The sequence below is a fragment of the Phaenicophaeus curvirostris genome, chromosome 25, assembly GCF_032191515.1.
Source record: "Phaenicophaeus curvirostris isolate KB17595 chromosome 25, BPBGC_Pcur_1.0, whole genome shotgun sequence".
Classification (NCBI taxonomy): Eukaryota; Metazoa; Chordata; class Aves; order Cuculiformes; family Cuculidae; genus Phaenicophaeus; species Phaenicophaeus curvirostris.
This window is the reverse complement of record NC_091416.1, coordinates 5,700,814-5,728,106: the sequence shown is the minus strand read 5'-3', so window position 1 is coordinate 5,728,106 and position 27,293 is coordinate 5,700,814. Positions and strand designations below refer to the sequence as shown.

The following is a 27,293-nucleotide window of genomic DNA, read 5'->3' as shown; positions in this document are numbered from 1 at the left end:
AAGTTTCTCTTTTGTGCTTTGATGCTGTAGCACAGAATAAATCCAAACTGTCATAATCCGTAAGCATGTAGAACCTCTTTAGCAGGTTGCAAGAGCTGCTTCCAGAACGATAACTCAGGCAATAAGGAGTCCCTAGATTCAGCTTAGGAATAGCTTGTAATGATTCCCAGGGAGTGATTTCAGCCTCCATAATCCTCCTAGCCATACCCACCTTGTCTGTGAGGAACCAAACCTGTGTCATCAGCAGTCTTGTCCTTGTTTGAAAAGCTGAATGCAGTGGTTTTGATGAGGAATGAAGGCTTGGAGCAACCTGATCCAGTGGGAGGTGTCCCTGCCCATGGCAGGGGGGTTGGAATCGGATGGGCTTTAAGGTCCCTTCTGACCCAAACCATTCTATGGGTCTGTGATTTGGGTTTTGTCGTGGAGTTGGGCACGGAGGAGGCAAAGCCGGCTGGCTTGGCTGGCTGACTGAGCAAATAAGGATGCCGACCTGAATGTCATTTTAGAAACCTTCATCCAAAAACTTCAGACTCAGAGACACTTAAGACCAGGAAGAAGGCTCAGATCAATAGGCTTTGAATGGATTCCTATAAAAAAGGAAAAATTTGGGTTTGACTTTGTCGGCACACTGCAGGAGAATCTAATCCATTGTCCCCAAAGGAGTCGTTCCAGCCCTTCTCTCATCAAGATACGCAGAGGTTTTAAGACCTGCCAGCTTTTAGCGTGGTTGGAGAAGGAAGAAAAGGGGAGGAGGAGGCGGAAATTAAACCACAAATGTTCATAATAAAATGGAAGTGGACGGAGAAGAAGAGAGCATCTGAATTCAGTCTCAGGAGACCAGTAACTTCCCAGGGCATATTTGGCTGTTCTCAAGTCTTCTGCCTGTGTGCTGGAAAGATCTGAGCAGGCTGAAGTCAGTCCAGTGTTGGGGTTTTGGTGCATTTTGCTGCCAAGCCCTGTGATTCCCCACCTCTCTAAATAAGAGTCATCCGAGCCTACGAGCTGGGCACAGAGCGAGCTCTGATAGAGCGCATGCCTGAATGTTTTGCTGGAGCAGGGCCAGTGTGCCTTGCCTCTTGTCGAATCAAGCTTCTACAAGCTTATATTCTGCAAACAAATAAGCTTTCCACCTTGAAGCTGGGTTCTGTGCGTGTGTATGTAGGAGAAGCTTACTTTCTGTTTTGTTTTGTTTTTTTTTTTTTTTAATAGCAGCGTTGGTGCTTCACTGCTCCAGCTCCAAATCTCCTCACAAAGGGAGGTGTGACCTTGTCAGCATATGCATATGTCGCTGTGTACTCTGAGAAATTGTTGAAGGCATCTTCTCTCTAGGTAGCTGGTAAGGAGTCATTACGTGCAACCTTTGAATCCATGTTGGGACTCGTAGGCAAGTGTGTGGCATAACTGAAAAGGTGTTTTTGAAGCTCATTTGGATGGATCCATGCAGAACCATGTAAGAAGACCCAGAAGGGAACGCTTCCCGTTTTCTACAGGGGTAAACAGTGGGAAGAAGAGACAGTGAGCTATTTAAGGATAGGGAATAGGGCAGTTGTAGAGCTAAAAATGGATTTCTGGAGTCCCAATTCAACAGCACCAAACTATCACGCTGTGTGTGTTATCTTTTCCAGGCTTACTAGCAAGCACAAACATGTACCCACCCACACAGTTTTAATCTCAGTTGCTGTGTCAGACATTGCTGATGGGTGAACCCTGAAAACTCCATGAGGCAATTTTAGAGGCATTGCCAACATTTCCCTAGCTGGTAGTCGAAGAACGGTTACCCTTTGGGTCTTCCAAACAGAGCTGGAAACCCTTGGAGAAACATCTGTTTTTTCTGGTGGTGGATTTCTTGGGAAGTGGATTTCCCCGCACGCAGCCGAGCTGTGATTTTGGTCCCTTCCTGCCACATACAGAGCCGAAAATGGGAATGAAGCCATGAAATTTGTGCCTCGTCCTTATGAGCATGCAAAATCTGGGACATACTTTGATGAGGTCATCTAGAGCATGCAGGTGAGACTAGATCCTCTTTGTACTTGCCCAAATCTGCCTTGTTGGTTGGTGGATGCTTTCCTGGAGCCCCTTTCAGCACTGGAAGCTGCTCTAAGGTCTCCCTGCAGCCTTCTCTTCTCCAGACTGAACAACCCTAGCTCTCCCACCTTGTCCTCGTATAGGAGGTGCTCCAGCCCTTGGATCGTCTTCACGGCAAGTCCAGAGGAGGCCATGAAGATGATATTTTCTTAAAGAAATCTTATCTGTAGTGGGTTTTGTTTATTTTACTGGGAGGATGGGGTGTCATGCAGTGATCTCAGTTCAAAGCCCTGTCAACAAAATACTTTTTCTCTCTTTTGGTTTTTATTTTCCCATCCGCAAAGTGAGGATTGATAATTGTACTGAGGCGTTGTGAGAAGCAGCAGCATGTGAAGCTGGGCTGAGAAGGAATCCTTGCATTTTGTCACCTTGTGACTCTTGCTGGTGGCAAGCATCGGGTTTATTTGGACATGGCTGTTTGGAAAAGACTACTTGGATCCCTCTCTAAACCCAGCAAATCTGCTGCAGGAGAGCACGCTACTTGACAGCCGTTACCACCAAGCTTTGATACTCTATTTACACATGACAGAAATGAATTGTCGACACAGCGGATGACTAAACAGATTAGTTACCACGTTGTTAATTACCTTCATCCCAGCACTGTTCTGGACAAGGCTCTGAGGCAGAGCAGTGACCTGACGATACCAGCGCTGTGTCGCCTGTCCTGAGCTGTCAGCAGGAGAATTATTAGAATTGCTTCAACTGGTAAATCACTGGCAGCTGCTTTTGTTTGGTGCAAGAGAGAGCGTCTCGGTAGAAGAAAGTTGCCTTGTGTAACCCGTTTGATTTATGTTTACAAGGAATTGTTGGAGTGTCTTTGAGTGACTTTCAATGGAGATGAGGATGTTGTTCAAAGATGTTATATTCTCATTTACTAAATGCTAGTCTTTTCTGTGAACGCTGGGTGAGAGCTTAAGGTGTGAAATGTAAATGGCAGCATCTTCTAGAGAGCACAGGGCTTGTCTTAGCTTGGATGACACGAGCACAGTGTTTGGGGAGAAGAACTTTATCTGGAGCCTTGAGGATTTCATTTGCCATGCTGCTGTTGTTCAAATAAATCATAGAATCATAGAATTACCAGGTTGGAAGAGACCCACTGGATCATTGAGTCCAACCATTCCTATCAAACACTAAACCATGTCCCTCAGCACCTCGTCCACCTGTGCCTTAAACACCTCCAGGAAAGGTGACTCAACCCCCTCCCTGGGCAGCCTGTTAAATGACCAAGTCCAGCTATAGGCAGAGCATCAGGGTGTGGGTTTACTGGGGTTAGAGGGAGGGAAATGCATTCCAAATGCAGCTGGAAAAAAGCTGCTCCAGGTTTCCAGTCTCCGGGTTATTCCTGGCCAGAGCTAATGATGATATATGAGTTTTACAGAACACTTTTCATCTGGAGACCTCAAAGCCCTTCGCTGAAGAGGTCTGCAACATTATTCTCACTAGGTACAGGTGGTAAAATTAATGCATTAAGAGAGAAAGTAGTTTAGCCAAGCAGCAGAAATGGGGATGAAATCTCGGTGTCCTGAAATAGTGCCATGCTTTGCCTCACAGCTGCCTCTTCCAGCTCTTGGGCTTTGCTGGTGCTTTGATTGCTAAGTCCAGCCTTCCTGTTCTGGAAGGTCAGCAAGCTTACACCTCTTGTTCATATATACTTGCTTGATTGTCTGTTAGCTCTGTGAGACCCCATAAAGCACCTTTAACCCCATCTCCCAGCTGTGTGCTTACCATGACAAAATCAAACACCAGTTTATCAGCATCTTCTTCCTTCTGCAGAGCAGCTGCTGTGAATACCACATGCCAGTGCTTTAACTCTCACAGTCTGCTCATAAAGCCTGGGTAGAGGTGGTGTAAGTATTTTTAGGGGCATGTGAGAGCTTCTGCAGTGCTCTGGAAAAACGGGAGCCCTGTGTCTGGTTTGGAACATGGCCCTGTGCTCCCTGCAGGGTCACATTCTGCATGCAGTGCTGTCTGGTCCTACTCTTTGCTAGGAAAGTGACTGCAGGCACATGGGCATCCCTTTTCTTATTCTTGTTCTGGGATAATGTGGGATATAATCCTCAAATTAGTATGGTCAAACCAAGTTTAAGGTCTGAGAGAGTCTAACACACTGGCTGCTCTTGAAAAGCATCTGTATTCCTTTCTGCCTCTCCGCTTCCTCTCCTAGGATGCAGAGCAGCTTTGTGTTCCTCTACATTTTCTCTGTTCCCTGCCCTATAACTCTCAACTATTAGCAGCTGAAGCCTGTTTCTTGCAGCTTGAGGGTTCTTTCCTTTCCTTCCCTTGGTGTGGGTTCTGATAAGCCATTTCACACCAAGCCAGGTATCTGCCAAGCATGCATCTGGCTCGCTCCCTCCTCTCTGGCTGCAGGGGATGCTGTGCCACCCTCACTCAAGAAAATGTGTGGGCATTTTTCTTGTCCCATGGGCTGTGTTTGGTTCTCTTGCTCCTCTCCTCTGCTGTACGCTGTGTCGGCTGACTGTAGTCATCTGGCTTGGTTTGATGCACCTGAACAATGGGACCAGCAGGTTGAGGGAGGGGATTCTGCTTCACTGCTCCACTCTGAGAGCTCACCTGGAGCCCTGTGTCCAGATCTGGAGTCCTCAGCACAGGAAGGAGATGCATCTATCAGAGCGAGTCCAGAGGAGGCCACAGAGATGATCCAAGGGCTGGAGCACCTCCCATCCGAGGCCAGGCTGAGAGAGTTGGGGTTGTTCAGCCTGGAGAAAAGAAGGCTTGGGGAGACCTTAGAGCAGCTTCCAGTGCTGAAAGGGCTCCAGGAAAGCTGGGGAGGGGCTCTTGGTCAGGGAGCATGGGGATAGGGCAAAGGAGAATGTTTTGTTGGCTGAAAGAGAGGAGATTGAGATCTCATCTCAGGAAGAAATGTTTTACTGTGAGGGTGAGGAGGCCCTGGCCCAGGTTGCCCAGAGCAGTGGTGGCTGCCCCATCCCTGGAGATGTTCAAGGCCAGGTTGGATGGGGCTTGGAGCCCCTGATCCAGTGGGAGGTGTCCCTGCCCATGGCAGGGGGTGGAACTGGATGGGCTTTGAGGTCCCTTCCAACCCAAACCATTCTATGATTTCGTGATTTGAGCCTCAGTTTCTGTCCTTTACACAACGCCACTGTTTCTACCCTTGTACCAGGGTGAATATGTTGAGCTGTGAGGCAGCTGGGACCTGACAAGGACGGGTGGATCAGCACCAGTGGGAGCGAAATCCTGCAGAAAGCCAAAATAATAAGGAAAACTCCCTCTGCTTTGGACAGGAGCTCATGCTGTCCTCCTAGCTGAGTCTCCTTTGGGAGCAGCCCCTGCTGATGCGCTCTTTCCCTTGGCTTCCCCTCGATTTAAAGGTGTTGGCTCTACTCCTTCAGCTTCTTCCTCACCCTGCGTTGCGTCTCTCGGCTGCGCAGGCAGTCTGCCACTGCTGCGGAGAGCCCGGGCTGTGTAGGTGGCTGCCTTTTGCCTCTGCTGGAGCTCAGAGGCGGAGGCGTGCGGGATAGAGTGGGCTTTGCATCCTTCCTTTGCACTCCCTGGCTCCTTGTGTTTAGTGCTGGTGAGCTGAGCCTTAACGTGCAGCACACAGATGGCCTGAACAGTTTGGGGAGCAGACTCTTCATCTGTGTAAAGGCAAATAGGCTTTGAAGTGACTAAACTGCTAGAGTAGTAGTGACAGGGGAATTCAGGGTTGTTTTTTTTCTGTTCCTCCGGTTGCAGCAAGAGGCTTTGGCACACACGGGGAAATCCTCTGCATGTTTACACTTCCCCAGGGGCATCCTGAGCTGCAGCAGCTCCTGCGGTTTGGCTCTGAGTTGTTGCGTTGTCACGGCTTGTGCAGCATCCACTGACAGTCGCTTGGAAGGGGGTATTGACTCTCTTTTGGGAAACTTCTTGTTCATTAAGGACTGAAAAAGTCAGCAGGGTAGAAAGAGCTATTTCTTCCCTGTGGAAAATCCCTGCTGTTTATTTTGTGAGCTAAAGGTCAACTGGGCAATCTACCCTATTTAGATAAAATATGAAACCTTCGCTTCTCTGCTCTAAGCTTTCTGGGCTACTTTTTGGTAGCCTGCCTGTAGGAGGGAGAAATGGATTGGGGAGGCTCTGATGCTCTTTATGTTTCTTGCTAACTCGGAGGCTTTACCATACGCGCAGAGTTTGCTGCTGCCGAGCATGAGCTGATTAAATGCGACGCCTCAAAGTTAAAGAGAGCTTGAGATTCCCTCTGCAGCTGGGATCGGCTGAGACGATGTGGCACAGCCCGAAATTCTAGTCAGGCTAAAAATCAAATTAAAGTTTCCCAGCGGGATATTTTAGGAGGGAAGGATAAAAAAAAATATATATATATAAAAAAAGATGTAAAAAGAAAAACCCCAAACAAAAAAAGCCCCCCACTGAGTTCATCTGGTGGATGGAGTTACATTAAGCGAATGGAAATTAAAGGCTTTTCATAGAGATCTTCAGTATAATTTGATGGAAGACTTTAATTATTTCAAAGTGCCTAAGAAAAGGAGCTTGGAAAGATTTCGAGTGGGGGGTGAGCTTTCATAAAAATATCTCTCTTCACAAGCGTTTTGAGCTGTTGTTGGACCGAAAGGCTGCTGTCAGCTTAAAAAAGAGGGATTTGAGAATCCTGTGCCCCCCATCCTCCCCAGAGACCAGTTTCTGTGTGAGTGGCAGTCAGTCACATAACAGAAGGCCAGGGAGCTGCCAGGAGGCGGGTGAAGGGAGAGCAAAGACTTCAGTGCTGCCAAGCAGCTTTCTTTATCAGCTTTCACAAGGCACGTAGGATGAAGAGGGATCCTGGTCATTAACATGAGGACGGTGGGCTGTGCTCGATTTGGATCTCTCTTGGCATTTCAGACAGTAGAGCCGGGAAGAGCATCTTCTCCCTGGCACCCTGGGGAGATGGTCCATTGAAGTTGTAATGCTAAAGTTGTCACTCATCCAATTATTGCTTGGACAGCTTGGGAATTAATGGGTCTTTGTCTGGTCTCCACGTTGACATAAATTCAAAGCGTTTGAGACCATCCATTCTTTCCCTGGGACATGGATGCTCTTCTGTCTTCAGCCTGCTCACTTCTAGGCAGAAATGTGGGCTCTTCAAGCTCTGAACGCTCAGTCTTTTCAACTCCTCCTCTTCCCCAGATGTGCTGTTTTGAGATACCCCTCTCTCCTTCTCCAGGAGATGTGCTATGGTGGAGGACGGCAGTCAGAAATGGCTGTGTTTCAATGAAACTGGGAATCTTGCCTGATTTATCATAGAATCATAGAATCACCAGGTTGGAAAAGACCCACCAGATCATCAAGTCCAACCATTCCTATCAATCACTAAACCACGTCCCTCAGTGCCTTGTCCACCCGTGCCTTAAACCCCTCCAGGGAAGGTGACTCAACCCCCTCCCTGGGCAGCCTCTGCCAGTGCCCAATCACCCTTTCCATGAAAAATTTTTTTCTAATGTCCAGCCTACGCTTCCCCTGTTGGAGCTTGAGGCCATTCCCCCTCGTCCTGTCCCCTGTCCCTTGGGAGAAGAGCCCAGCTCCCTCCTCTCCACAACCTCCTTTCAGGCAGTTGGAGAGAGCAATGAGGTCTCCCCTCAGCCTCCTCTTCTCCAGGCTAAACACCCCCAGCTCTCTCAGCCGTTCCTCATAAGGCCTGTTCTCCAGCCCCCTCACCAGCTTTGTCGCACATTTACTACAGCTTGTGCAGCACCAGGTATTTCCCATTAAAGTTCAGGATGCCTTTCCTGGCTAAGTCTGTTCTTTCCATCCCTTCCAATGATTCTGATGCTGCTTTGACTGCGTGGGGCTCTGTGGGGGCGGCGCGTGCCCTGCCAGAGACTCACTGTGTCCCCTCTGCCGTGCCAGCCCGTGTGGCGGATAACGACGCTGTCATCCTCTGCAGGGAGGCAGATAAACACAGCCAAGGAAGTTTGTAGTAAAGGAGTGGGGAAAACATAACTAATTTAAATAAATAGGTGAGCTGGGGAGAGCAGTGGGTTCCGTTCCCAGCGACTGCATTATATAGCAGCAGCAGGCAGGTGCTTGTTTCTCCTGCCTGCGAGGGTGGGTGGTTGGTAGAAAACTAGCAAAAAGGCAGCGTTGGTAGCCATGGGGATGGGAAGAACATGGGGATGCTCAGCTGCGGGCAGGAGCCAGGGCAAAAAGGACAGGCACACATCCGAGTGCTGTACCAGGCAGCTGAGCTGCCTCCCTTGGCAGCAGCCTGTTGTCCTGAGTGATTGCTCTTGGGCTTGGGAAGCCGTTGACTTTGCTCAGCTCATGGGTGAAACAGTCCCAGAGAGAGAGCCTTTGGGATAAACATAATAATAAATAAGCTAGAGAAATGAACTCTGTTTGCAGGAGGCTGGAGTTGGCTGCAGAGTCTCCTGATTGTTAGGAGAGAGGCAGAAGGCACTGCAGCTTCAGAGAAAAGCTTGATCTGAAGGGGCATTGTGTTTGTTCAGCCCTTAATGAGCAGCTCCCTGGGAATGCTGTCAGCAGAGGTCCTGTGGGTGGCACGTCTGAGGCTGCTCAGGGGCCAGAGCTAAGCCAGCACTCCACTAATAGGAAATTAGGCACTGTTTATTGCTGAGAATGATTTTTTTAACTTGATGTGCCAAAACCTTTCTGCACCGATCCTTCTTTACCTTAGACACCTCCAGGGAAGGTGACTCAACCACCCTCTGGGCAGCCTCTTCCAGTGCCCAGTGACCCTTTCCGTGAAAAATTTTTTCCTCATGTTCAGCCTAAACCTCCCCTGGTGGAGCTTGAGGCCATTCCCTCTCGTCCTGTCCCCTGTCACTTGGGAGAAGAGCCCAGCTCCCTCCTCTCCACAACCTCCTCTCAGGGAGTTGTAGAGGGCAATGAGGTCTCCCCTCAGCCTCCTCTTCTCCAGGCTAAACACCCCCAGCTCCCTCAGCCGTTCCTCATAAGGCCTGTTCTCCAGCCCCCTCACCAGCTTCGTTGCTCTTCTCTGGACTCGCTCCAGAGCCTCAACATCCTTCTTGTGGTGAGGGGCCCAGAACTGAACACAGGATTTGAGGAGCGGTCTCACCAGTGCCGAGTCCAGAGGGAGAAGAACCTCCCTTCCCTTCAGGGGTTTAAGGGACGGGCGGACAAGGCATGAGGGACATGGTTTAGTGTTTGAGGGGAATGGTTGGACTTGATGATCCGGTGGGTCTCTTCCAACCTGGTGATGCTGTGATTCTGTGATTTTCTCCCTAACCCAGCTCTTCAAGGAGTTTTGTGCTGTGTGCTTGGCTGCAGTGTCACTGCAGAAGTTTGATTTGTTAACCGTTTCTGTCTTCTTGTGCCAGTACCAAACCAGCCTCCTCCCACATCGCATCTCCTGCGCTCTCCTGGTGCTTATGCCAAGGCGCTTGCATCACTGGGTGAAATTAGAGTCCCTCCTGGACTCCATGTGCTGCCGAACTCAGATCAGTGGCTGAAATCCAGGTGTGAAATAGCCTCCCCGATCTTTGTGGCATCTCAGGAGAAGAGCTGGCTTGGTAGAATAGCTGTTTGAGCGCAGACAGCGGCACAGTGGATGCAGACAGCGACGTATCTTCAGGGCAGGGACTATTCCTATAATGGGAAGCAACTGAGGTGATGGCAGTTGGCTTTGTTTTTAATTTAAGGGTCTATCTGCACACACCAGGCCGTCCTTGTTCTGTGTAATAACAGCATCTGCACACGGGGGTCACCGTCTCGCTGCATTCTCTGAGGATTTGTTGTTCAAGCAACAGCGTCTGTCGGGGGGTGGTACAGAGAAAATGGTCCCCTACGGTTAGTGATTTAACTTCTGGCAAAGCAGGCTGAGAGATGGAGAGGAGGAAGAGATGCTCCACAAGGGGCTGGGGGAAAAGCTCAGGCTGGAGGTCTGATGAGCAACCACCTTCGTTCACCTTCAAAATGCTCATTTTTATCTGTCGCTCTGGGTATTTGTCCCTCTCCCACTACTGGGCTCTAAGCTTCTTTTGGAAAGCAGTGATGTATTACCCTAATAGCTTTTCTTTGGGGGGCAGGAGAAGAAGCAGAGGCTGCCAGGCTGCCATTTGACAGTAGTTAGCAGCAATCAGCTGAGCTGATGGCTACCGGGCAGCTGGAATAGTTGGAAGCCTGCTGGGCTCAAAACTTGCTCAAAATGAGTTGTGCTGAATCGCAGCCGCTCAAAACTTCTTCTGCTTGGAGCATGTCTGTGCTGAAGTGAATCCCAGAGGGAGGAGGGAGAAAAAAACCCAGTGGTTCCTGTGCACTGGGGAGTTAAGGCAGCCTTGCGTACAGTTTCTGCCTTGTGGCTGAGTTCAGTAAACTCTAATTGATGATTTTTCCCTATTTTTGGGGCATGCATAACATCTTTCCCTGATGGATTCCTCAGTGCCTAACGGGAGTTAAGCTAAATTGCAGTCCTTCCCTCTGTGGAGAAATCTTTCTCTCCTCTATTAGACTATTATTTCATGAAACTCTTAGAAACGGGGAGTTCTGTGAGTCTGCATCCCCAGGAAATTTGGTTGGCAATTGGCCATCGTATTCCAGGTTGATTAGGGATGAGTTTAGCAATGGGTATTGAAAGCACGAGTGTGTGAGCCTCGCTTTCTCTGGTATAGACAGCAAATCAGAAGGGTCTGAATTGGAAAAAAAAACAAATTCAGTCGTATGTCTGAGTCCTTTTGTCCCATCTGGCCAGGCAGGCTGTGAATTTGGGCTTAAGGGTAACGGCTGCATTAGAATATGGTGCTGGATATTGGATGGATTATAGGTCAAGATGTGATCATTAAAGTTGGGCTAAGGCTGGTTAATGAGGACGATTTATGCTTGTAGCTGGAAGAGAACGATGTGATCGGGGTTTTCAGAGCGCTCAATGTGGGCATAACTTAGTTCCTTTATACTTTCCTCATTTAACTGGAATTGATGTTAAGCCAGTGGTGAGAACAACTCCAAAGCCAACTCTGGGAAGAGTTGTTCCTTGCTCAGTTTGGAAATTGGATATCGCTGATGAGGATGGCTGCTCTGGGAGCAGTTTTGAGAACGATACTAAGTCAGGAGCGCAGACAGCCTGATTATATAGCTAACTTGGAGCCACAGAAAGGCAAAGTGGTCAGAATGAATTTGCTCTGCGCACGCATTTGTTTTTTTCACTGAGGAGATGTCCTGTGCCTTTGTAGGCCAGCGTGTTCCCTGGTGTTGTGCTTTGTTAACGAAGCCAAGTGATCTTTGCCTGCTGCACATTCAACCCCTGGACAAAATCTGCAATTGTGGTGTTATTCTTCTGCTTATATCACCCTGCAGATAGGAAGGGAATTGTTGCACGCGGCTAAGAATGAAGGAAAGGCCCGTTAAGCGTCTGTGAGATTTATCCCAGGCTTAACTCTTCCCAGGGATGGCAAAATGCAGGCTCTGTTTCAATCAGTGGTGGAAGGCTGGACGTGTTATGCTACATTTCATGGCAATTCAGGAGTGTAAGTCCCATTAACACTTTTAGAGATGTCTGCTGGCCTGTAGTGTAGAAGAGCTTAGATCTCTTGCAGGAGTGACTCTGTCTGGGCAAGACCTCTGCAAGTAAGAGGGCTGATGGCATTTCACAGAATCACTAGGTTGGAAAAGACCCACTGGATCATGAGTCCAACCATTCCCATCAATCACTAAACCATGTCCCTCAGCACCACGTCCACCCATCCCTTAAACACCTCCAGGGAAGGTGACTCAATCCCTCCCTGGGCAGCCTCTGCCAGTGCCCAATGACCCTTTCTATGAAAAATTTTTTCCTAATGTTCAGCCTGACCCTCCCCTGGCGGAGCTTGAGGCCATTCCCATATATATATGGCCATATTTGAAGCAACGTGGCCAGTTATTCATAGATTCATTGAGGTTAGAAAAGACCTCTAAGGTCATCCAGTCCAGCCATCAGCCCAACCCCACCATGCCTACTAAACCACGTGCCGAAATGCCACACCTACACGCTTTTTGAACCCCTCCAGGGGTGTAGGCTCCACCGTTTCCCTGGGCAGCCTCTGCCAGTGCTTCACCACTCTGTCAGTAAAGCAATTTTCCCCACTCTAAACCTCCCCTAGCACTACCTGAAGCCGTTTCCTCTCATCCTACCACTTGTTACTTGGGAGACGAGACCAGCACCCACCTCGCTACAACCTCCTTTCAGGTTTGGGAGAGAAAGGATAAGCCAGAGGTAGAGCAGTTATCTTGAGGCTTATGAAACTTGAGTGGTGCTTTGTTCAAAAGCACTTGTATCATCAGGCAAGCTGCTCTGTGCCCATATTCCCTGTTAAGCAAAAGACTCACCGAGCCTTAGAATAAACACATTAATGGCCATGAGACGAGAGAAGAGGATGATGAGAAGCTGAGAGACGCAGAGCCAGGACTGTGGGGAGAAGTCTTGTCTTTGGCTGAATTTTCTGTGCTGTCATGAGGGGAAAAACTGAGGAGCTTTTTGCCAAGGGGGTGTGTGTGAAGGTTTCTCTGTTGATTTTTTTTTTCCTAGTAATAAGAAATTTCCTTTTCTCAGCAAACATTGCCTCCTTTATGTCCTTCCACCATCACTGCTACCAGGGTGCTTCTCCTGCTGAGCCAGAAAGGTGAGGGCTTCTTTCCCAGGGAGCTCTTTTCAAAGAATCTCTATCGGATTAAATGAAAAGCCTATTCCCTCAGGCTCACATCCTCTGCAGTGACCCAGTAAGGGAGGTTTGCGGGTTTTTTTCCTTTTCTTTTTCAACCCTCTCCTGCCCTCAGAAATTTTATGCACTTGTCTGAGTGTGAGTATTTCTTATGTGGCCAGGACTCCCCTCGCTTCTCCGCTGCTGCTTGCTGTGGGATTTGGCATCTGTTGGAATAAATAGGGGAAAAATGTAAGAGCTGCCCATTCTCCTCCATCCCTCTGGGATCTGGACATTTCATCTGTAACACAGTGGCACTGCACCTCTCATTAGAAGCCTTTTGGTGTTCAACTGTTAATCAAAAGCATAGTTTTCTGGTTTCCAGTCGTTTTCGTGTCACTTAAGCTACAAGCAGGATTAAAAGCTTCTCTCATGCAAATTAATGCCTTTTAAATGCAGCATCACTTATCAGTTTGGACTTCGGTTCTGCTTTCTTGTGCAAGGTCTATTACTCCAAGTCACTCTGTTCCTCCAGCAGCTGTCATTTACATCTGGTTGCTGTGTGCACCTCTAGTGTTGCATGTATTTGCATCTCCTAACTCCTGTGTTTTCCATATACACCATTAGTATTGCAGGTTTCCTTGCTCTCTTGTGCAGACTTTCCTCCTCTGCTCCTCCTCTGTCTGCTCTCAAGCCTCTCACCCCTATATTTTCTCGTGCATATTCTTCACTTGGCATCTGTCTCCTTTCCCACCTCCTTCCAAATGCACACCCAATAATTCTTGCTCCATTCAAATACACAAACCCAGTCTTACAAACATCATCTTCAGCCATTCAGAAATTACCTCCTCCCAGCCCCAAAGTACATGCATCAAAATGTTCTTTGGGTGATAGATGGCAGATTAATCTATTTATTTCACTTACAATTTTGGCAGCTGTAAAAAGAAGCAAAACTTGCTTTTTGGCCATAAAGCACTTCTTGCAGGTTGATTTGGTAGAGGCTTCTTTGTTTTCCTTTCTTTTCCCTCTTGAATCTGCCAGAGACTTTAAGTGAAATAAATAGATTAATCTTTCTGTAGCCCTGAGATCAGGTTGATGCATTTAAGAGCTTTTTCTCCCTCTAGATTCCTGGTATGTTCACAGATCTGATTCATATTTCAGAACTTCCTTCATGTGTAAAGAGACCTGGTGGTAGCAGTAATTCTTCACTAACAGCAAATAGGGGTTAGTGCTTGTTGGATTTCTTTTCTACAGAGAGAGCTGAAAATTTTCCATCAAAGCAGTGTTGATGAAAGGTAAGGAGGGCTCATGGAAAGGGGTTCTTAAAGCAGGTAATCCTGAACAGTCCTTGGCACATTATAAAGCCAAGGTCCTGGTTACTGTGTTTTCTTTCACACACGCACTCGCATCCCAGCGTAGTGAGAAAGTCAAGTGAGTTGGAAGAACTGAAGGATTAATGCCATCCAAGTACTTGGCTCTTACACTGCTTGGGGGAAGATACAGGAGTGTTGCTGAGGGATGTTGTCTGCAAAGGAGTTGATGTCCCCTATTTCATCCAGCAGCTTGTACCTGGTTCACTTGTTTGTCTTGAGTCTGTTCTCTGCTGGAACGAAACTGAAATTTCAAAACTCTCTTTTTATTTATTTCTTAATGCAAACCTGTTGTTGGTTTAAAGGCTTTTTCTTTTTTCCTGGTGAAACCTTTTATGAAACCAAGGCTCTGACTGTTTTTATTTATTCAGGGTCCCACAGGCCTCTTTGCAAGAAGACAGTGGTTGAGCAATCGATATTCTGCTCACCCAGGACTTTCCCTGGGCCACCTCAGCTGGAGAGATCAGCTTGTATTTCCCCTTCCTGAAATCATCCGCTTGTATTTAGCTGCTTGCTGAATGCAGCACAAACTCGCCGCTCTCTCTCACAGCAGAGGTGGTTTAATGGAAGTGCTGACCTGCCGAGTGGGTAGGAGTCTTCTGCTGAATAAATGTGGTGTAATGTTTGATAGGAGAGCCCTGGCCTCTTTATGTGGGAGAAACTGTTGGTGTGAGACCGTACATCAAGGATTTTGTGAATGCCAGGTGTGGGGAGGTAAAAAAAGCTCTTCTTGCATCTTTTTAGATGATTTGGAGTCATAAAATCATAAAGTCCTGAGTTGGGAGGATCATTGAGTCCAGCTCCCTGCACAGGACACCCCAACATTCACACTGTGGGTCTAAAGGCTTCTGGAATATTATCAGGCTTGGTGCCCTGACTGCTTCCCTGGGAGCTGTTCCAGTGCTCCACCACCCTCTGGGGGAAGAACCTTCTCCTGATGTCCAACCTAACCCTCCCCTAGCACATTCCTGCCATTCCCTTGAGCCTGGAGAGAAGAGCTCAGTGCCTGCTCCTCCTCCCCGACTTGTGTGGAAGCTGCAGACTGCAATGAGGTCTCTAAAAACTTTATCCAACGCAGACAGCCCTCATTATTGATATTTTTTAAATGGTTAAAAGATGGAGGTGATGTCACGACACACAGCGCTTGGATCAGAGGAGCGGTGTTGGTGGGGACAGCTCTGGCGCTTGTTCAATGGCAGCTCGCTGTCCTCCTCAGCTGGAAGAAAATCTGCCTTTCTCCTTCCACCTACAGACACTCGCCTTCCTCCAGGCTTGTCGTGATTTTTCCTTTAAGATAACAGCTTCAAGCCAATTAAGAGTGTCTGCAGTGGGTAGAGCAGACATCGCCGTGTGAGACCACAGCGCTTTTAACTGCTATTGTTTGTTAATAAAAATAAATTGTGGGCAGTAGGGAGGAAGAAAAAAAATCCCACATGATCTTGGTTTCCTCTTTTCATTGTTTTTTCCTCCCAGCGAGAAGTGAATTGTCACAGCCAGGGAGCCTTTTGGTAGATGAACTCAGGAGGGTCATGCTGGGATGGTTTGGAAGGTTACTGGTCTCGTTTTTCCCGATGCACGTGTGCCCCGCGTCTCCTCGCCTTGTCTGCCCTGCATGCAGTGTAAATCATCACCTATAAGCTCCGCTGCCAGGCTGTGAGCTGGAGAGAGGGCTGAGGCACAGGCAACGCTGGCATTTTGCTGCCAGGAGCATTGATTTCTGGCAGAGGGATGGGGCAGCTGAAGGCAGAATCCTGCTCGTCATGCTGTGAAGCTGGCCAGAGCTTGTCCATCACAGCTCCCGGCTGCAGAAGTGGCTCAGGTGGCTCTGCTGGGGAGGGTGAGGCAGGGTTAGACTCAAACAGCCCTGCCAAAAGGTCCTTGTGATGTCCTATATCGACGTGTTCTGCTTGTTGTGCTGTGTGTGTCCATCAGGTTATGTACCTTGGTGTCGGATTCCTCAGCAGCCACAGGATTTCATAGGATTCATTTCATTATAGAATCATTAAGGTTGGAAAAGACCTCGTAAGCTCATCCAGTCCAACTGTTAACTCAACCCCACCGTGCCTACTAAACCATGTCCTGAAGTGCCACATCTACACGCTTTTTTAACCCTTCCAGGGGTGGAATCATAGAATCACCAGGTTGGAAGAGACCCACTGGATCATTGAGTCCAACCATTCCCATCAATCATTAAACCATGTCCCTCAGCACCTCGTCCACCCGTCCCTTAAACCCCTCCAGGGAAGGTGACTCAACCCCCTCCCTGGGCAGCCTCTGCCAGTGCCCCATGACCCTTTCTGTGAAATATTTTTTCTTCATGTTCAGCCTGAACCTCCCCTGGCGGAGCTTGAGGCCATTCCCTCTCGTCCTGTCCCCTGTCCCTTGGGAGAAGAGCCCAGCTCCCTCCTCTCCACAACCTCCTCTCAGGTAGTTGTAGAGAGCAATGAGGTCTCCCCTCAGCCTCCTCTTCTCCAGGCTAAACACCCCCAGCTCTCTCAGCCGTTCCTCATCAGGCCTGTTCTCCAGCCCCTTCACCAGCTTCGTTGCTCTTCTCTGGACTCGCTCCAGAGCCTCAACGCCCTTTGCTGTCCTTGCAGTGCAAAGAAGGAGAGGGGCCAGCAGTGCACAGACTTCATCCTTTTGCGTGCCCAAAAGTATTTCCCAGTGTGGTTGTACCAGCAAAATTTCCTAGCAGAGAATCAGCTTAACCTCGGTCCTGGAATAAAATAAGCTGCCCCAACAAATGAGGTTTAATGCTGTCAAGTCGGTGTCGGTAATGGGCCTGCTGCGAGCACGACTCTGAGGGGGCAGGTGAGGTTTTCACACTTACAATTCACTTCACTGAGCCAATAAAACTTTCAAGTATTGACCGACCCTGGGGGCCCTGACAGGTTGTGTGACAAGGCTGCGGAGGGGCGGATAATTGAATGAAGATGTCCTGTGACTCAGCCTGAAGCTGTAACCGCTGAAGGCTCCTGCGTTTGCAGGTCTCTGGTTGATAATGCTGGGGAAAATCTCCCTTGGAGATAGCTGAGCCTGTTTGCAGCTTGTATGGGTGCGTATTGCTTTTATCTCGAAGCAACGATAGGAGAAGTTCATCAGGCCTTGCTAATGCTGGGGAGGATCGAGAAGGGTGAGACGAGGGGGAACTCAGGGTTGTGGAGAGAGAGACAAAGTTAAAGCAAATAATCCACGGGAATGAGAAATGTCAGGAATCTATTTGTCCTTCTGCTTCACTGCCTCCAGAATTCTTTTCTCCTTGAAGTTTCTTGCTGCTTTTTCTGGAAGTCACGAAGGGGGGGAGGAAAAAAAAAAGAAAAAGAGAGAGATAAAAGATCACAGCTAGTAGAACTGGAAAAAAAAAATCTACTTTATGTATCAGCTGAGCAGGTGGTTATCACCAATATCACCTTCCCTTGAGTGTCACCTACTCCAGGGCCAAGAGCGTGGCCCTCACGGAGCTGAGCCGTGATGCGATGGAGAGTCAGAGGTCCTTTAATCCCCCCGACACCTGGGGAAGAGAGATACCACTGCTCTGTCTCTCACCGCGGGAGAGTTCATCCCAGCGAACCACAGAGCAAATATTGTGAGGCCGATGCGAGGAGAGGAGAGGCGAGATGATGGAAAGCAAAGCAGGCGCTTTAATGCTGATGAAATCTAAAAGGAGACATAGGTTTTATAGGAACATAGAAATTGCTAGACTGGAACAGCACTGTGCTTCGTATTGTTAAGCATCCTTTTTTTAGTACTGGCTGCTTCCAGAAGCAGTGTTGGGAGCCTTGCCCCGAGGGGCGATTCTTCTAACCCTCGCACACAGCGTGTTAGCCCATGCCTTGCAGCGTGAAGGGCTTACACACCATCCAAAATCTTATTTTCTCTTGTTTTTAAAAAACCTCAAACTTTACTCTTGTAATTCTAGCTACTCATTCTCTTTATAAATGTCTGATCCTTCTCTCAATCTTGCTGAGGTTTTGACTGCAACAATACCTAGCGGTAATGATTTACCCATGCTAATTATGCGTTTTGCAGAGGAAAACATATTGTTTGTAGCTTTAAATGGAGTGATTTTTCAGTTTAATTGAACTTACAGCTCTATATCCCTGGGGCAGGCGTGCAGTTTAGTTCCTCCCCCTGAGACACACAGGCTCTTGCTCAAGCCCAGCAACAGTCACCTGTTGGAATGGTTTTCAGCTTCTTTCCCTCTTGTCGGTTCCATTTAAATTTTAGCTTCTCTGCAGAAGCTTTACAAAAGGAAATCGCTCTTTTTTTCGCTTGTCAAAAGAATGAAAAGGGCTCTGTCGAGTTGTTTGTTGATATTTCCTGACAGTTTTTCAGAATTCCTTGCTGCTCTGCAGCTGTTAAATTTGTTGTCTCAGCTGTGAGGATCACTCTAGCTTTGCTGGAGCGGCGTTTTCTCACCATTCATCAAGCTTCTGGTGATGCACAGAAAGATCCGTTAACACCAAAGCCACCTCCAAACTAGCAGTTGGCTAAAAGTCTGCCTCCCCATTGCCTGGATAAGTTGCTGCCAATTTTTTAAGGGTGTTTGTGGTTTCTCAGTGAGCTTGCAGATGATGGCGTAGGGGGGTTTGCAGTACAAGGAAAAGGAGGTTGCATCAGGATAAAGCACATAGTGAAGGGTTTTTGAAAGCCTGGTGCTGGCATTACCTTCCAGGACCATGGAGCAAAGTGCTAGTGCAGCTGGAGATGCATCTTGCTGGGATGCAGCCCATCTCCAGGGCTCCCCGCCTTGCCTGGGGCCAGATGTGGTAGGGCAGGTGGCAAATAGATTTCACAGGGTGGCAATATGTTTGAAAATGTGAACAGAAATAGCAATGCACCTGGATTCCTTCAGTGTCCTTGTCAGGGTGGGCAGAGGGAAGAAGAGGGAGAGAAGAGAGGTGGCTGGTGCTCATGGATCTCCATGCTGTCCGTGTGGTGGCTTCGAGAGAATTTAATTGTGATTTAATGTGTTATTCTGCCTTTTGGCTTTTGCTGTATTGTCGAAGAATTTTAAGATCTCAAAATATCAGGAAGACGCGGTGATAGCAGCGCAGAAGAGCACCATCTCACACAGTCATTAAAAATGTATAAGTAGTTTCAGAAGCAAGTTGCTTCCTCTGAGAAGCAAATCGTCCATAATTCTGCTTGGTATTTAGAGACTTTTATCTCCAGCGAGAATTCAAAACTATTCAGGATGGTCTTGATTTATTTTATTCTCCTGAATTTTCAGAGCTAAAGATGAAGAAGGGCTTAGCAGGAAAAGAATTCCATACTTGTGCTGTGCAGGGAGAAGCCAGGGGCCCGCACATGATGCACCAGCTATTCAGCAATTCATGTACCATCCTGAAGGACCTATGGAACTGTTTTTTACCCAGCCTACTCCTTTTGGGGGTTGCAGATTCAGATTGCTTTATAAACAGCCCTCCATCAACCAGGCTTGCTTGCTGTCATAGCACGCCTGCCAGTACAGCAAAGAGGAACTGTTGATGCAATAGCTGTAAATACCCAGGCTGACAAAAGTTCTCATGTTCTTGGTGCAAACTTTACTGAAGGAAGTTGGTTTGATTTATTTCCAGTGAGCTGTGGGAAGGGTGAGCTGGGTAAGTCATCTACCCATGCACAAGAATTAGTGCAAGCTGCTAAATATCCTCATTCTTTTAAGGTCCTGCACGTGGGTTGGGGTAATCCCAAGCACATATACAGCTTGGGTAGAGAATGGATTGAGAGCAGCGCTGGAGAGAAGGACTTAGGGTGCTGGTGGATGGGGCTGTGAGCAACCTCGTGCAGTGGGAGGTGTCCATATCCATGGCATAGAATCATAGAATAACCAAGTTGGAAGAGACCCACTGGATCATCGAGTCCAACCATTCCCATCAATCACTAAACCATGTCCCTCAGCACCACATCCACCCATCCCTTAAACACCTCCAGGGAAGGTGACTCAACCCCCTCCCTGGGCAGCCTCTGCCAGTGCCCAGTGACCCTTTCAGTGAAAAATTTTTTCCTAATGTCCAGCCTGAACCTCCCCTGGCAGAGCTTGAGGCCATTCCCTCTCGTCCTGTCCCCTGTCCCTTGGGAGAAAAGCCCAGCTCCCTCCTCTCCACAACCTCCTTTCAGGGAGTTGTAGAGAGCAATGAGGTCTCCCCTCAGCCTCCTCTTCTCCAGGTTAAACAACCCCAGGGTTGAAACTGAATGGACTTTAAGGTCCCTTCCAACCCAAACCCTTCTTAAGTATTTTCTTGACTTCTTTGTGTTGCATGAAAGGAGACTATTAGCTTCCTTCCCTCCCTGTGTGGAGTTTTGGGCTACACTGGAGTTGATACCCAAGTCCTACCTCTGATTCAGGATTGCACCTGGGTAGAAAGCATGTTCAATAGCTCCTCACGGGGAGATGAGAGAGACAGATGCGCCTTGCAGCTGGGAGGAAGGAAAAGCTGTTGGGAGGATGGGTAGCTCGGCAAGGCAAAAATTACTTTACAGTGAATGGGTTTGAACTGTGTTTACAACCCTTTCATGCTTGAATTTAGAGAGTAGGAGGCAGGAGGAACTTGGAGACTGAGGAGATGACGAGAGCCACGAGGACTGAAGTACCTTTGTCCCTCTGAGAATAGAAACCTTGCTGTTAGGCTAGGGCTAAAAATCCTCTCTCTCTTGTTTCCCTGCCATCTTACATCTTGAATTCCAGTGTCTGTTCCCACTGCTCGGTAGCGCAGGTGGGGAAGCATCCTTGTGTTGCATTCCCTGGGTATTTCGCAAGCACCTCCATCAACCAGATGGTCTATGGGCATGGGCCTGTGTCGTTCTGCTGTCTGCTGAACCCCAAGGTGTATTTCTATTGCTGACAGCTGTTCCTTAGGTTCGTGCTCAAAAATCAAAATACTGGGAAGCCGTTCTTAGTGGGGAATGCGGTAGGTGAACGCAGCATCCCTCTGTGCTCCATGTTCTAGGTAATTACAACCCTGCCGCTCACGTAACAGAGCACAGCGGGCGCCCTGTATTTATTATTTAGCTTTACTATTAACTCAGAGCTGGTGATGCAAAGGCAGCTGCTTCTCTGGGGATCTTGTACTTTGCCTCTTCACCAAACAAGGCTACAAACAGGAGAGGTGGCCTTGAGGTCTGTCCCTGAGAGCTGAAAGCCCTGGGATCCTTTCCCAGACCTTGGCTGTTTTTAGGGTGCCTGGAGAGCTTATCCTGGTGCAGTTTGTCCCTGCAGAGTCTAAAATGAGGACCACCCATTGCAGCATGATGATTCCACAGGGCTTTGGCAAGGAACAACAGTGATGTTAGCTCTGGCATCCTGTCAGATGCCAGGCAGGCATTTCTCTTTACTTCTCTGGCTGGAAACTGGTGGGTTTTAAGCCCCTTTTCTTTGCTCTAGTCCAGAGACACACTTAGGCTGCTCTCCTGCTTTTCTCACACAAAGTGTCTGCTGCAGGTGGGATCACCGTATTTATCTGCACAAAGACATGATCTTAAAACTCCTTGCCTGATGATATTAGACGGATGCAGACAGTGTTGTGGAGAAGCGTGCATCTTCTGCACTGAAAGCACTCTAGGGTAGTGGTGGAAGAAGTGGGACCCAAAGGAGGAAAACGAGACTGTGAATCTTAGGTAGCAGCTGTGGAGCTGGTCCCGAGTACGATACTGCTCCTCATGGCGCAGACCTTGAGGTCCCTGAGATGTGTTTGGAGCCTTTCTCTGCCTCTCTCCCTCCAATGGCTCTAGTAAGTCTCTTCTAAACAACCTTGGCCAGGCAGGAGGGACCAGTGGAAGGTGAAACACATTCGAGGTCCTGTATCAGATGCTTTGATAGAAGAGATGTAGTTGTTAATCATCGCTGGCTGGCAAGGACTGCTCAGGACATCTGCACTGAAAGCGTGCGTAGAGTAGTAGTGCAAGAAGTGGGACCCAAAGGAGGAAAACAAAACTGTGAGTTTTACCTAGCAGCTTTGGAGCTGATCCTGAGCATGATGCTGCTCCTTGGGGTGCAGACCTCAAGCTCCTCTCAAGGTCCCCCCAGCTCCTCCTCTGGCTCTGCAGGGAAGGATTGAGAGGGAAGTGGCGTGTGATTGTGTGCGACTTCAGAGCTGCAAGCCCAGCCTGGGCTGTAATACTGGTGTGAGTAAATTTGACGCCATCCTGCTGTTTTGTCAGTAACTGAGAAAGTTTTGAAATAGCGGCTCCAAAGTGCTCAAATAATATATTGCTCCACAATCTGTCTCTGCTGCTGCCAGTGCTTCTAAGTAACCAATTTACTATGCGCTTAACCTTTCAGGGTTTTTCCTCACTAGGTATTACTCTACAACTCCCACTTTTTTTTAAAGAGAAAATTGCTTTTGGCCTTCTCAGAGGTGGTTAATGATTTCCAGGTGGGTTTTGGCAGTTTCTGCTTTTTAAAAATGTGTTGAACACACAATTTCCAAAATCAGGATGCTCTTCAAAATGTCCAGCTGATGTTTGAGCATGGGGGCCCTCAGTTTTCTTGAACTGAGAGAATTGGGACTCAGAACACAGGGCTGCTGGTGGAACTTCCCAAGGCACATGTGATCCAGATAAAGATCAAGCTCCAAGGATTGGAGATCATAGAATAATAGAATGGTTTGGGTTGGAAAGGACCTTAAAGATCATCCAGTTCTACCTCCTGCTGTGGGCAGCGATACATCCCTCTGGATCAGGTTGCCCAAAGCTCCATCCAACCTGGCTCTAGTGGCAGCCACAACTTCTCTGGGCAACCTGGGCCAAGGCCTCCTGACCCTCATCATTAAGAATTTCTTCCTAATGTCTAGTCTAAATCTTCCTCCCTTCCAGTTTAAAGCCATTCTCCCTCGTCCTATCCCTCCATGCCCCTGTAAGTCTCTCCCCAGCTTTCCTGGAGCCCCTTTCCGTGCTCTGGGAGATGGTGTGATGAGATGGAGGAAGTCTAAATGTAATCTAAAAATAGAGGAATTGGAAAACTGCAAGTTAGAAGCTACATCTTTCTTGAACAAAACTCCTGGTAGCTTCAAAGACAGATTAAAGACTTTGCTTGTGTCGGGACTTCAGTATTTGGCCCAAGAATTAGACAAATGCAATGGAGTGAGAATGTTTGCCAGAAAATTGGAGAAGGGAGAGATAAGGTAGCAGCTGAAATACTCAAAGTCAGCATTTAAGGACATTGCTGCCTGTGGAGATAATTTTATCAACTCGAGGGACAACCATTTCTCCTATAAAGTGAAATTTACCCTCTACGTAGCTGTTTAAAATTATATTTGTTAAAAAGTTGTTTAACTGTGCTGCAGGAGTCTGCTGTGTGACAACCAGTTCGGTATCTGTCCTAATGACAGGTTTGTGGATCTCCACTTAGTGCTCTTCGTTCTGATAGTGTTTGGACTTAAGAAGTCAGACCAATATGTGTTGGGGTGGTGTTACTTTGTAAGAGGAAGGAAAAAGTGGTCTTGGTCTTGGTCTTGTCTTGAATCCTCTTGCACATGATAAGAAGGGAAGAAGATGGTGGTTGTCAGTGGGGCTGAAGCAATACAAAGAATTGGTTTCTAGCTTGGTGGCCAAGGTGACTCACTGTCTCTCACTCCTATCCCTCAAATTATGTTTTGGTAATGAAAATGATACGTCCTATCTGAAGACCAGATGTCGGTATTATATCAGGTTGCCTAAGGAAGAAGGGGAGGCGCATCCCTGGAAACATTCAAGGTCAGGTTGGACGGGGCTCTGAGCAACCTGATTGAGTTAAAGATGTTCCTGCTCTTGCAGGGGGGTTGGACTGGGTCACCTCCAAAGGTCCCTTCCAACCCAAAGCATTCTATGATTAGATATAAAGTTGTAGGCTGCTTTGATTTAAAAAAAAAAGGAAGGGAGGGGCATGTCTAAGAGAAATTAGAGACGTGACTCAATATTGATTTCCACTTGTTTTTGTGGAAATGTTAAAAGTGCCAAGATGAAGTATTTGGACTTTTCCTTGTGTTTCTTTTCAATTTTTTTTATTAGAAGCTCTTCTCCCAGTTTGAGTCCAATCCCTGAATAATTCATAGGCTGTAAATAGCTTCGTCCTCCTCCTTTGGTAAACAGACTCCTTGTCCCAAGTGCTTGGCAAGCTGGCAGCAGTGTCATCCTGCTGCGTCGCTGGTTTGAGAGCAGAGGTGCTCACGGTGCCGTGTGTCCTCTCTCTGCAGAGTTATGTCATGCCCAGACCACCGAAGGGCTCCATGAGGATTTATAGAAGATGCCCCGTGTCTTGGCGCCTCTGGTGCTCCTTCTGCTGTGGCTGATGAGGATCGCTGCCAGCCCCCATTCCCTGAGGATCGGTGAGTCCAAAGTTTGCTCTGACCTACGTTTAACCACCCTTCCACTCATCGTTTGGGCCACTCTGCTTTGAAATGCTTGGACAAGAGGGGACAAGCTTTGCCTTGGTGATGTGCTCCCTGTCCGGGTGGGGTTGAGTCACTTGCTGAGTTGCGGTGTTTCCGCTGCATTTGGGAAAGGTTCTTTCCTTCATCTTGTAAATTAAATGGTTTATGGTGAGCGTATGCATTTGCGTTGACTTTTATGGTGATGTTACCTGATGGGAATCTCTTTCTGTATAAATCTGAAGTGAAAGCCACTCCTTGAAGAGGTACTGAGGAATGAAAATTGGTCCCCCCTACATCTTACCCACCTCGATGCTCTCCTAAGCTCCACATGCAAGGAACAGGGTATTTTGTCACAAATTTATTTGTCCCCGCATTGATGAGCAAGGATTGTTCAAGCCCAAACTGAATCTGGTTAAGTGATGCTACAAGGGCACTAATAACCCCAAAATGCTCCTTTTGTAATGTATGTAGTGACTGAATTTTGTATTGTAATATAGTCCTCTGCATTCTGTCTCTTCTGGGCTTTACTAAAAGGAGGTCAGGAAGAGGCACCATCCTCATCGCTTGCTGCCTGTGTGGATTAGGGGAAAGAAATGCATCCAGAAACTTTGTAAGGAAGCTGGCTTCATAGGATTGACACTTTGCTCTGTAGTTTAGAAAAGAAACTGCTTTTCTGACTGTTCTTTCTGGAGCTACTAGCTGGTTTAATTAACTATTTGTTGCAGATAAGAAGCTAATCTATACCTGTCCCCATTTGCAACTTTCACAGGTGACACTTGAAGTAAAATTACTTCTCCGCTCTGCTAGCGGATCACAGAGCAGCTCAGAAATATAGCAAGGGAGGGTCTGTGCTGGCAGGAGTCTGGGAAGGGTGGCTGGGTGTTTTATTTTCCCTCCTGTGTGATTCATGTGGAGCACTCGTGCTGCATAGTTTCAGCTCCGCAGACTGCATTTCATGTTGATCGGCAGATCCCCCACTTGAACCAGCGGATGGGGATGGACAGTAAATTATTAGGATGCTGGAAGTGAAAGATTCTTCATTACGCTTTGTACGCTGGCCATCTGCTTCGGTGGGGAAAGCTCTGTGGGTGCTTGGGAGTGCGAGGGGAAGCGGCATCGCATGTAGCAGCACTGGGCTGCAAACCAGCCTGGGAACTGGTGAGGTTGTCCATCTTCACACAACCCAGAGTGAAACCGGGAGGTGTTTGAGAGAGGTGGGATGGTGCTTTTGAGTTCCTGGCTGAGGACTGGCAATGAAAACCTGCTGCGCTGCTCTTGGGGGACAACCAGGTGGAATTGGCTGCTGTCTCAGCTTGGTGCATGTTCCAGAGCTCCCTAAATGAAGTTGATGGTGACTGCTGTGAGGTCACTTCACAAGAAAAAGCTGCAGTGTCTGTGAGTTCAGGGGAAACATAAGCAACTGCCTCCCTCCCTCTGTCCAAAAACTATCTTTATCTTCTGTGATCTGCTGCTGGGTGAAGGAGATCTTGACATGCTGCTGGGTTCCTGAAGGCATATCCAGAATAGAAATCACTCACAGACTTGAACACAGGCATGGTTCATATTCCCCATCCCACTGCTTCGTACAGGTACAAAGCTGTATGCTTGTGTGCTCAGCAGGGACGCGTGGTGGTGAATAGCTGAGCACATGCTGGTTAAACATAAGCATCTCTTCCTCAGCATCATGTACCTGCAGAGGCTGAGGGCTGCGGTGCTGGGGGTTGGGCTGCTGTGCAGTTATCAAGTAGTCATCATAGAATCGTAGAATGGTTTGGGGTGGAAGGGACCTCAAAGCCCATACAGTCCCACCCCTGCCATGGGCAGGGACACCTCCCCCTGGATCAGGGGCTCCAAGCCCCATCCAGCCTGGCCTTGAACATCTCCAGGGATGGGGCAGCCACCACTGATCTGGGCAGCCTGTTCCAGGGCCTCCCACCCTCACAGGAAAACATTTTTTCTGGTAAAAAAAATGATCTGCTGATCCTTCACTCTCCATTCCAGAGATTGTTGTACCCATGATTATAAACACGCTCATGCTGTGGTCGTGCTCTCTTGTATCCATCTTTCCAGTTTTTAAATCCTCACCCAATTATCAGTTCTGGGCTTTTGACTTTCCTTTGTAAAAATACTGGAGCTGCTCCAGACACGGTTGCCCATAAAACTTAAACTATTGCTTCCTAGTCCAGGATGGAAATGCTGGATTTCTGTAGCCTGTACAGGGCAAGTCTGTCTGTTGAATCCTCCTAGGACTGAAGAACCTGTACTAGGATATTGCAAAGGCAACATAGAAGTCAAGATTTCAAAGAAGGTGGGAATGGGGAGGAACTTCACCAACCCTCCTATAAGGCACTGGAGGTCTTGACTTCTGAGCCAAGTAGAGTTGAATGGAAGAGACTTTGCAGTCAAGTCACAGCTGCCTTCAGTCACCTCCTGCATCCTCATAGTGGGACTCAAGCATTCCCGACCTTGGATGTGGGTAATTCCCACCCATGAGCCTAAAGCAAGAATTTACTGGGGATGGGGAAGCTCAGGTAGATATGTTGGTGCACGTCTACTGCTTTTGCTTTGCTTGTGGCCTCAGAGCTACCTTCTCTGCAAATGGGATCTGGAGCAGATGGGCAAAGAGGGGGTTGGGGTTTTGGTTTTGTTTCTTCAAGACACAGTTTTATTTTAACAATATATCCAACAGCAGAAAAAAAAAGTTAATAAAAAATAAAGTACAAAATAAAAGGAGAGAAAAAATATTACTAGGAGCCCTGAAATCATTCCCAAATGCATGCTTTTAGCAAGGCAGGGAGATATGGTATCTGGCGGCATAAATCACTGCACTGCATAGAAAAAGAAAACAGCAGCATGAACATTTAAATATTCAAAGAAGACGCAAGCTA

The 27,293-nt window shown here is 47.9% G+C and overlaps 1 protein-coding gene across 4 annotated transcripts in view; it reads left to right on the top strand.

Moving 5' to 3' along the window:
* Positions 1 to 27,293, top strand: part of GRIK4 (glutamate ionotropic receptor kainate type subunit 4) — a 230,804-nt gene that overhangs the window by 54,721 nt on the left and 148,790 nt on the right. For 3 of the 4 annotated variants that reach the window (XM_069876474.1, XM_069876477.1, XM_069876476.1), the window contains exon 2: positions 24,229 to 24,360. In XM_069876474.1, the coding sequence (XP_069732575.1) occupies positions 24,279 to 24,360 (82 nt within the window). In that variant the 5' untranslated portion in view covers positions 24,229 to 24,278. Of the gene's footprint in view, positions 1 to 16,730; positions 16,868 to 24,228; positions 24,361 to 27,293 lie in introns of those variants that run through there. The other variant, XM_069876475.1, reaches the window with a different exon arrangement.